Source organism: Tamandua tetradactyla, chromosome 2 (assembly GCF_023851605.1).
Source record: "Tamandua tetradactyla isolate mTamTet1 chromosome 2, mTamTet1.pri, whole genome shotgun sequence".
NCBI lineage: Eukaryota > Metazoa > Chordata > Mammalia > Pilosa > Myrmecophagidae > Tamandua > Tamandua tetradactyla.
In genome coordinates, this window is record NC_135328.1 from 199502794 (window position 1) to 199514049 (window position 11256).

The 11256-nt window shown below is 48.7% G+C and overlaps 1 protein-coding gene across 2 annotated transcripts in view; it reads right to left on the reverse strand.

Annotated features, from left to right (window-relative positions):
• ARID1A (AT-rich interaction domain 1A) overlaps window positions 1-7847 on the reverse strand; it is a 73052-nt gene extending 65205 nt beyond the window's left edge. Inside the window, exon 1 of one of the 2 annotated variants that reach the window (XM_077150711.1) lies at window positions 6670-7847. In XM_077150711.1, coding sequence (XP_077006826.1) covers window positions 6670-7791 — 1122 coding nt within the window. In that variant the 5' untranslated portion in view covers window positions 7792-7847. Of the gene's footprint in view, window positions 1-5718; window positions 6648-6669 lie in introns of those variants that run through there. The other variant, XM_077150712.1, reaches the window with a different exon arrangement.
• Between the last annotated feature and the right edge of the window lie 3409 nt (window positions 7848-11256).

Below are 11256 nucleotides of genomic sequence, written 5' to 3' on the forward strand. Positions count from 1 at the left end.
AATTTTACAAGTTTTTCAAATGTATACATACATATTTGCTTCCACAAGCAAAACAAATTCCTCTGAAGCAGATACTGCCTATACCTTTTAAATCCCTTCCTAGCACCTAATCAGTACAATCACATAGGTCTACTTACCCCCATTTGATCTCTAGATTTCCCTGTCCTACAAATAACGTTCTCTGCAACAAAAGTGAAGTTCTAATACTCTCATCACCATCCCATTGGGAAAGACTTGGGTAATACTGGACAGTCAATATCGGTGCGAACCCTTGCAGTATTTTAAAACACACCAAAATCCTCTGATAGGCTAGCTAAACCTAAAAATTATGGTCAGGACCCTACTCATTTACATGTATTCTATACTGTGTATACTATATAAGCAGCTACTCTGGTTTACAAAACAATTCTTATGAGGGGGAAAAAAAGAGACTCCAAGAAGGTAAATCTGGTATTCTCAAAAGGCTACCAAAACAAAGTACTACAGACAAGACAGCTAAAATACTCATTCAGATTATTTTTCTTCCCCCCTAAAATGAATGTCTCACTGACGGAGCTCAGAAAACATTTTTAATCCTAAAACGACAATCTCAAAATCAAAGATCGAATCTACCCACATAACCCTTCAAATAGCATTTAGTGGTTCCCCAAACATTTGGTGTCCTACTGACCCAGGAATCCAGAGGCATTAATATATATGATACACACAAGTTGTCCAGTAAAAAAAAAATGTATAAATAAACCCAGCCCTGAACAGTGGATTTATAATTCTGAGAGCTACAGCAGAACAGAGGCTGAGGATAACACTGAAGTCGTGGTATCTTTTTTCTCCTTTCTGGTACTCCAAAAATGCAAACCCAACCCTAAAAACTTCTCACCAGACTGTAAAACCTTTCAAAAGGAATAAGACTTTAAAACTCAAAGTCCCACAGACTAAGCTTTTGGAGCACACTTACCTCACTACTGAAACCTGGGGCCTTCTTTCCAAACTTTTGGGTCTTTTCACTCTAAATTTGCAATTGATTTCAAATCGCAATTTATGCTCCCTGAACTTAGCATGGAGTCAAGGCCATGGACGTTTTGTTTCCAGAGCAGAATCTTTCCACTTCAAATCTTTTTTAGATTACCTCTCCCTATCTCCATACCCCCACCCCCAGCACTACCCTTTTCCTTCCCCAAGTCTGCAATAGTATTTTATTCTACCATATGAGAAAAAACAAGCACTACCTTTGCTTGAAAACTATTTATTAATTTGTCTGTCAAACATTCTATAGAGCCATTTACATCTTACTACAGAAACCTCCTGGGCACATATTGACAGCTCAGCAAGTATTTACACAAAGCTCTGAAACATTTGGTTCCTTTAGAGGAGAAGCCGCTGTGTCAAGCGGAGAATTATCAAACATCTTTCCCTTTATGTTTTTCCTTCCTTTGTAAAGGGAAGCTTACTTCTAGGACACTCTAATATGCCTAAATTATACTTCTAAACTACTAAGCCAGGAGACTAGAAAGGAAAGAATGGAAATTCAGGTATATCTAAGAGAAAAGAATAGCATCTCTAGGACTACGTGCAAACCACACCATGTGGTTAAAAAACACAGGGGGGAAAAAAAAACCCAGGGGTATGAGAAAAAGCAAATACACCCTTGAAATTGACCCTGAGACACTTAACTTTTCCTGTTTCAGCCTCAGAAACTTTTGCTTCTCTCTCAACAAAACTTACAGGGCAAGTCCAGGCACTTGGATTACAACTAACTGCCCAAACCAGACCTAGACCTGCCCAAACACCAGAAGAGTATAGAGAACTAACTAAATACTACTACCTCTTCCCACCTCTCCACCCCTAAAAAATAAGCAGAACGTAAATGCAGAACTTTTGAATATCTACTCCCCACCCCACCCCCAATCTCCCCCCAAGTGAAAAGCCTCCTGGGGATTCTAAAGCAACTATTTTTCAAGTCTTCCTTTAAAGAAGCGTACCTAATTTTTCAATTACTGTTTAGTGTTTTAAAACCATCAGCCAGGTGGGATGACTAACAACAACAGATTAATAGTTTCAAGGCAACAGTCTGGTAGGGATTTTTCTGTAAAAGGGCACAGACCACTGTGACACCTAACTGTTGAGAGCTTTATCCTGCAAATCCTCAAGAGAAAAGAACCTTAAGTTCCTGCACACAAATAAACCCAGTGGAAGAAAGATGGCCTCAAGACAGCTACCTATAAATGTAAAGGAAGAAACTGCCCTCAAAACAAGCCAAGTGGGAAAGACACATGTGCAACGTCAGAGAATGAGAACCCCAAGGTCATATAGTCCACCAACTTCATTTTACCGATAAGGAGAAAATGAAATTCAGAGGAGGCAAACAGTTTGCCCAAAGTAACATTGTTTAATCTAGACCTGCACAAGGAATCCAATTTGCCTCTTTCTCTTCCTGTGAGTTTTGTGCTCCGTACCCCTCACCACTGTGCTACACTCAACTCAATGTTAACCAGTAACAATAATGACCAATCTAAACAAGGAAAAACTCAGGGATAAATCACAGGAATTAGGACTCCATTTCTGAGCCAGAGGTATCAACTCACTGGCAGGAAAGACTATTTAGTGCCAATTTATTTCGTGAATAAGACATCTTAACCATATTTGCATGCTTCAGTTGCTTCTAGAATTCTGGGATTTGAAGACAATCAATAAAACCTTTTGCAGGGAGGGAATGGGAAAGAGCCTGCCCAATACTTTGTTAGCCTAGTTTCATAGTTCAAATGTAGTAGCCACTTGGAAAAGGGCCGACCATAGACATCAAACCCTGCAGGAGTCAACCCAATGTATGAATGTTTAATGAAATCCAAAACATTTTGGTAGGTACAGCAGAACCCATTTGTTGAGGTTACTCTGTGTCACACACAAAGGAAAGAACTTTCAAAAGTCCTCACAGGATCCAATACACAAGAAGCCAAACTTGGTCCTGGCTGCTCTTTCCCTTATTGCACCACTATCCTCAGCTCTCTTCATTAGTCCAGAGAAACACTAAGCCCCCACAACTAAGAGTCGAGAGAGGTCTAAGAGTCCTGTATTTCAGTCAGCCCAGAATTTCTGCCAATTGACATTTCCACAGCAGGAACTAACAGCCAAAGTTCTACAGTCAAATCCACCATGGTCCTGGACTACTTATTTTATTTCTTTTTTTTTTTTGAGTTTATCATCTTTTATTTATCCACCCTGCTTCCCTTCTCAAAATTCATATACATTTTATCTTTAAAAGTAATGTCTGGAGGCAGACCACAGTGTCTCAGCAGGCCGAGTTGTCGCCTGCCATGAAGGAGACCTGGGTTCGATTCCTGGTGCCTGCCCATGCAAAATCAAAAGTGATGTCTGGTTTCTATGTCCTAAGGTCTCCTATAATGTTCTTTTTTTTTTTTCTTATATATTTTTGTATTTTTTATTTTTATTTTTATTTTTTCTCTATATTATCATTTTATTTCTTTTTCTGTTGTCTTGCTATTTCTTTTTCTAAATCGATGCATATGTACTAAGAAATGATGATCATACATCTATGTGATGATATTAAGAATTACTGATTGCTTATTTCATTTTTTACCTTGATAAGTTGTGTGGGTCTCAAGGTACAACCGCCAACAAGTATCTCAAGTAAAAACCTTACATGGGGATCAAGAGCGTAGATGACCTAAAACTATTTCATCAATAGTAGGATCCAACACCCTGAGACACTATACTCCATAAGGAAAGGGATAAAGAAAAAGTTTGCCTTCTGGGATCATCCCACCTCCTATTGAAAAAGACAGCTATGATACACACATTTACCCAGTGTTTATTTCATAAAGGCAGAGTCAAATGAGAATATTACCTTTGCTGTGTCAATCAACTCTCTGCAAATGCTCATTTTAACACAGGTTAGAAAAAGGAGGCAGAGCAAGGCCCTATTAATCCTCAAGGAGCAAAGAGGAATTCAAAACAAAATCCATCCAACTACAACCCTCACCTGGACTAGTGCCTTATACCCAAAGCAGCCCACAAAATTGGAAGTTGTACTGTCTCTTTGACAAGTAAAGGCTCACCAGCCATTCTCTAAGTCTCAAGTACTCCCTGCGTACCTAAGGTGCAGCTAGGTACTGCCTAGTTTCAGGGAATGGCTGGCAAGCAATGAACTATGGTTGAGCAGGAGTCTGGGTTGTATGGGATGCTGGACCTGAGCCTGGAGGTGTTAAAGGGAATCAGAAAACTCATCCACAAGCAGCACAGACACCCTTCTAAGCAAGGACTACATCTATTTTCTTACCACTTAGCCAGGACAAAACCTAATACCTTGCACATAAAAAGGGCTCAAATAATTGTGTAATGACTGAAAAAACAAATCACTATACAGCAAGACTTGGATTTTAAAAAAAAAGTTTGAGTATGCTCAATCAACAGAATTCAAATCTATTTTGCTTACCCCCAAATTATTTCCTCTAATAATTTTCAAGAAGGGTAATTTCTCAACCAAAAAAGGGGGGAGGGAATGGGAGAGAAAGAGGTATAGATTATAGAATGGTCTACAGACAATAGGATTTTCTGTTTTCTAAGACAAGGTCTATCCTCCAGACAGTGGAAAGACTATTTAAAATTCCCCTCTCTTTTCCATATATAGAACACCATGGAAGATGTGGTCAAAATACAGAGCTCTAAGCCTGCCATCTAAAACTATTTTCAAAACTCCCAATTCAAAAGAAGACTTAGAAAAGCAGGATGGGGGTGGACTACTACAACTAATTAGGCCATCTAGGTGAACAAACCCTCCTCCTAGCACAAAGGTGCAGCTTAGGTACTGCTGAGGGTGAGGGAGCATGAAGGGACCACTTTCCCTCTTCTTAAAGATATATGGCTCCATACAGAACCCAACATTCCTGATTAAAACCTTGAAGACAGAACACAATGAAGAGAGAAAAAGAGCAAAATAAAAATAAAATAGGATGCATTAAAAAGTACAAAAATTGTGATTTCTAAGCAAATCTTTTAAGTATCACAGTAGGTCCTATCTTTATATCTTGGAAGACAAGAAAAAAGAAACATACCTAGGGATGCAGAGAAAAAGTTAGCCGATTTCTATTTCAAAGCTCTAAAATGACTGAAACATTAGAAAACTAGTTTTTTATATTACAGGATCAAATGATAAATTTCACCAAATCAAGTCTTCAGGAGAAAATCCCTCTTAACATCATGAAATACAGACATTAGCTTCCCTTTAAATTGAGCTGCTCTGCCAAAGTTTAATTAACAAAAAAAAGAGTGTTAGATTCAACATGTAAACAAAGAATGAGGTCACAAACAGAACACTTGAACCTAATACAAAATTCTCTCAAAAAGCTTCCAGTTCTCCAAACTAAGAAAAAAAAAAAAAAAAGTACTACTCCCGAATAAAGATCTCACATTCACCACTCAATAAAATGCCCAGTAAAATAATTTCAATTCTGAAAAGCAAACAAGATCGAAATTACTCAAGACAAATGCATCTTCAGAATCATCAAAGAAGTCATTTATACCATCAGGAAAGTCAAAACCAAAACAAACAGCAAACCCATTGTAGAGAAAAACTCAGCTACTGTTCTGACAACACAGCATCTATTTCAGGCTGCATAAAACATAACAAGCAAAATAAATCCAAGGTACAAGTGAAATGCCATTGCCTCTCTTTTGTTTTGTGCACAATGTAACAAGGGCAACCTGTCTGGGGCTTTGCTCCTGCTGATACAGTATTGCTGCTTAAACCTCCCTCCTCAAGGTCACAGCCAATTTCAGCTCTGGAATAAAAGGCAGATAGTGGCAGCGATGGTTTGGGTTATCACTGGCAGAAAAGCAGAGTGTAAAAGTTTATGAGCTCATCAGGATTGTTGTACCATTACATCAGAGGCAATTATAAATGGCCAAGAGCAGGAGATGGGGAGCCAATCAGATCACAGATAGGATGTCAACCTAAGACCAACTGTCTCCTGGCTTTGACAGAAGGATTTTACCTCCATAATTCAAATCCCAAACCAAAGCAATCTGCACTTACTACTCCAATCACTCAGCTGTTTACCAGCACTTCCAGGGAGAAGCCCGGGCCACAGGGCCGAAGAAGACTAAGACCGGGGATGGCCCGGGCTGTCCTGGGTGAACCGCAGCCGGCTTCTAGCGGCCTCCAAGCAGGCCCCTGCCCTCCCTCGAGCCTGAGGGGCCCCTCCTTGAAAGCACAGAAGGGGAACGGCCTAGAGGAAGCAAGGGGGCAGAGAGGAGTGGCAGGTGAGCAAAAAACTGTTCTCTTAACTCCCGAAGCTCCTGCCACTGCCTATATCGCTAACCTGAGTCCCCAGCCCCGGCTCACCCCAGGCAAGGCCCTTCGCCGCCCACTCTGCCCCACAACCCCTCTGAAGACCCCCAGAGTTCTAAGGAACTAGGAGAGAGGGGGAAGGGGAGCAGACACCTCTGTGAAAGCCCCACACAAAGGCTGAAGGAGGAAAGGAGAGGTAGGCAGAGAGGCAGCCATTTTAAGAAAGAAGAGCCAGACAATGGCAGGTCCCCAGGAGTGGGGGCCCGGGACTGGGGGAAGCCCACGGCTGTGGCCGGTTTCCCGCTGCCGCCACCCACCTCCCAGAACCCCGCTAGCCCCAGCCCCCTCCCCACTCAGCTGTGTACCTGCGGGGTCCGGGCGAGCGACTGCCCCCCGCCGCCGCTGCTCCCGGGGCTCATGGGCGCGTGGTGGCTCCTTTGTTGGGCCCCTCCCGAGGCGGCCGCCGCCGCCGCCGCTGCCGCCGCAGCCCCCCAACACTGCGAGGCCATGTCCGCCGGGCCCTTGCCGGCGCCTCCGTCCTGGGGCCCGCCGCCGTAGTCACCCCCGGGGTAGCCCTGGTAGCCCCGGGCCGAGCTGGGCGACGTGAGCAGTTGGTTGAGGGTGGGGGTGGCGGTAGGTTGGGGGGTTCCCCCGCCGGCCGCTGAGGGGCCGCCTCCCCCCATGGCCCCGAAGCGCTGTTGAGCGAAGGACGAAGACGACGAAGAGGCGGAGGCGCTGGAAGAGGGAGGCGGCTTGGAGCCGGCGGCCGCCGCCGCGCCGGGGCCCGGAGTGCCGCCTCTCGGGGAGCTCAGCGCGTAGGCCTGGGAGGGCGGGGGGTAGGCGCTGCGGTTGGGGTAGTAGGAGTTGTACTGATGGTTAGGGAAGCCGTGGTCGTGCGAGTTCTGCTGGGGCCCCGCGTAGGGCTCCAGGCCCCCGCCGCCGCCGCTCTGCAGCGCTGCCAGGCCAGGGCTTTGTTGTCCGCCATGTTGTTGGTGGAAGACGGCGGCCGCGGCGGCGGCGACGGCCGACGGACTCCGGCCGTAGGGCTGCCCGAAGCCGTAGGCTGGGGGCGGCAAGGCGGCCGTGGCCGAGTGAGGAGGCGCCCCCACCCCGTCGCTGCTACCGCCACCACCGCCGCCGGGCGGCTCCGTGAGGTTATTGTTCAGGGCGGGCCTAGGGCCCGCGTTCCCGTTCGAGTTCTTCAGGTCCGGCTCCGCGCCGGACCCGCCGCTGCCGGCTCCGCCGCCGCCACCCCCATTGCTCTCGGCCCCGTCCTGCAGCTCCTTTCCCAGCGGCTGCGGCGGCCCCACGGCGGGACCCTCGCTTTCCTGCCCGGCGGCTGCCTTCATTTCCCCGCGCTCGGCCGCTGCCGTCGCCTCGCCCCCCGCCTCCTCCCGCTGCTGCTGCTCCGCTTTCTTCAGCTCCGAGGGCGGCGGCGGCGGGTTACCCAGGCTGCTGGCGGCGGCGGGGGCGACCTGCGCGGCCATGATCCCCGCTGTCTCGTCCGAGGAGAGACCCGGCCCTGTCTTCGTCTTCTCCCCCCCCTCCCACCCCTCCCCGGGGCCGAGTCCCCCGGGCTGCCCTCCCCACCCGCCCGGGCGGGCCTCGCGGGGCTCCGCTGCTGCGCTGCGCTCGCTCGCTCCTCTCCCCCCCGCCCCGCCGGCTCAGGCTCCGGGCTGGCGGTGGCGGAGGAGGAGGAGGCGGCGGCGGCCGAGGCGCCGGCGGCTTAGCTGCTCTCGGCTCTGGAGGCTCGGGACCCGGCTCTCCCGGCTCATTCCCCCCAAGCCCTTGCCTGGGAATGAGGGGGGCGGTGGAGGCTCCGCTCCCCAGGGCCTGGCCCCGCTGTGACTCTCCGCTTTCTGCTGCCGGAGAAAGGAGGAGGGAGGGAGGGAGGGAGGGAGGGAGGGAGGCGAGGGGGAGGGGGCGGGGAGGGAGGGAGGGAGCGGGGGGAGGGGGACCCGGGACGGGCGGGCTGGAGGGCGCGCGGCAGCAACCCGGGCGCCGGGAGGGAAAATCGGAACGCGGGCCGGGTGCCGTGCCTCCCCTCCCCGGCCACGGCTCGGGCCGAGGCTGCTGTGCGGCCGCGAGCGGGCGAGCGGGCAGGCGGCCGGACTGAGTGGCTAGAGCGCCCCACTCTCCTCCGAGTCCCCCTCACTCCGACACGAGGCTCAGCACTGCCATTTTACCCAGCGCCGTCGCGGCCGCCTGGCAAACCCGAAATGGAACACGGAACGGGCGCGGGCCGCGGAACGAACTCTCTCCCTTCCCCTCACAAAGGAGGAGGGGAAAGAACAAGCCTTGGCGGCTGTAGGCCCTCGGTAGCTTTAGCTCGGCCGCGCCGCCGCTGAAGGCATCGGGGAAAACCTGGCCCGGACTTCCCACCTCTGTGGAACCTGCGCCGCTTCCCTCCCGGCGTTCCCATCCCAACCGGTGGCGGCACGGAAGGGAGCCGGCAGCGTGAACTTTACCCGCGGCTGCAAAATTGGCCTGAGCCCGAGACCACGGCCGCCAGGGCTCTGGCCTGACCCCCTGGCAGTGGGCCTGGTCTCTTGGCAGCTACTTAGCACCTCTGCTGCAAACCGGCTCTAAAGATCCAGCTGAGTAAGGCAGTGGGTCCCAGCATTTTACCTAGGTAGCTGGCCTAAGGATCATTGTTTTTTTGCTATCCTACCTCCATTATCCTGTCCTGACAAGGCCTTGGGGTCCAGATTATCACCATTTCATAGAATTGAAATATAGAGAGGGGAAGGGACTTGTCTTGGGTCACAAAGTTAGAGGACAGAGGAAGGTGGCTTTAAAAAGAAGTGGAGTCCCCAAGGCTGATTCCTGTCTATTTATCCTTTTAAAAAAAGCAGTCAAGTTGTGGACAAATCCAGTGATGGGATCAGAATATCAGAATAAGGATGGGTTTGAGATCAAAGCTGCTCAGCTCACCACAGATTTAAAGTGGTCTCAATGGAAGCTGCTTTGGAGGCATATGGCAGTCAGACATCAAGTAGAATATGAGCCCCTTCTCTATCTCCTAAAAGAGCTTAGCCCACAATGATCAATACCCAAAGGCAGCCCCTACAGCCTGTGGAAGAGGCTTCCTGGGCTGGAGGTACCTGATGTTCAAACAAACCACTGAAGAAAAGGGATGGCCAAAAGGAGGGAAACAATTTTATCCTTAAAGAAACAGAAAAGTCACAGTCTAAAAGGTCATTCAGAAAACAGATGCAACCCAGATTTGTTTCTTATTCCTCAGTGTAAAGATTCTTTAAAGTTTACCATCACATTCTAAGAAAACCTGATGGAACTGGAGTTAGGTATATGTTAGTTAGGTCAGGTTTATTTGAAAAGATCAAGGCATACATAAAAAAACTCCAGCGTTGCCCAGCAGCCTTTTCCTCCTCAGGCTGACTTGGAATGCTCTGACATGACAGGCTATGAAAGCCAGAGGGGATTCCAACTCCTCACCAGGCTCACAGATGCCTTAAGAGAGGCCCAGACAAGCGTTTCTAGACCCCAGAGCTTCTTTTCCCCTCAGATTTTATAAATGGAGACTTCATCATTATCTTAGCACTTTCAGATTCTGCAGGCCCCTGCAGGAGTCCTTACCAAGCTACTGGTCACTGTGAATAATTCCAAAAGCCTGAGCTCATTTCTAACACCCCCCCCCCAAAAAAAATCTTAGAGCATCCTACACTAAAAAGGCAAAACCATCCTCCTAATCTAAAACATTGCCTTTTTTTCCCCCAAAGTCAAGAATTGAAACCCTACCAAGAAGATCCAATTCACTGGAATGGGCCAGTGCCTTAGTTTCATTCATAGTCCAGGGACAACAACTTTCCTAGTGTATTACGTTAAAGAAACCAAATTATATTCTGCCTCATAAATGGAGTTTGGTTATTAACCACTTGCCCGTGAACTGGCAAACAGTCCTGAGTCCTGCACACAAATGAGGAATTTTTACATGCAGTTGCCCTGTCATTTTCCTCAGAGCTTAAGTGTAATGGGAAACTTGGAGCCAGTGTATATCTGGAAGCCTGAATGGATGTCTCCAAAAGAAACCCTCATCATTCCCTTTCTTCAGTGGCTGTGAAATATGGAAAGTGCCAAAATTCCTCTCCCTACATGTGAGCATTGTTTTGAAAACAGCCACCATTTTTATCTAGCAATTAGGTGAATTGCCCAAAATCTATCCACCTGGACTGGGGGAGGTAACACGGGATTTCTTTCTTTCTTTTTTTAATTCCAACTCGTTTAGGATCCTTTTCTATCCCTACCTTTAGAGCCCTACACCCCCATCCTGGAATCGCACGCCTGAAGGGAACTTTCTTAGAAACTAGCCCACAAACTCTCTCTAGGGGTACAGGGAAAGGGGGGGAGGGGAGGAAGCTGGGCACGTGGCTGGCCCGAGCTGCGAGACCCAGCTAGGGACTACGAGTCCTCCCCTCGGTGGAGTTTTCTTCCCCATGGCCCCTGCCATTTAACCCCGCACCCAGGCAGCTCAGGAATCCCGACGCAGATTGGAGAACTAGGACTAGGACAGCGCTACCCTCATGAAAGCGCCTCAACCACCAACAGCCTGATGGCAAATACGGACTGAATCGTTGACATGGAAACCGGACTAAAGTCTCGCTTGCTCTCCACACAGGAGAGTTCTTATCACCGTCCCCGACCGCACGGCACTTGGGCAAACGTGGACTGGATCTACCTCCCGGAGGATCTGGCGGGGTTTCTGGACACAACATTAACTCCAGCGGCCGCGGCCGCCGGGTAAAGGGAGTACGGCTGCCAGGACAAACAGACTGAAAATGGCAGAGGATGTGCTCTCATTTTACCCAGCTGCACATTGCGCATGAATTGGGCCCGAGAACAAGGGAACAACCTATTAGATTCCACACAGTCAACTGCAAAATGTGGATCCGAGACCTGGAAGGTTAAGAGAGGAAAACGTTTGTAGGGAGGAT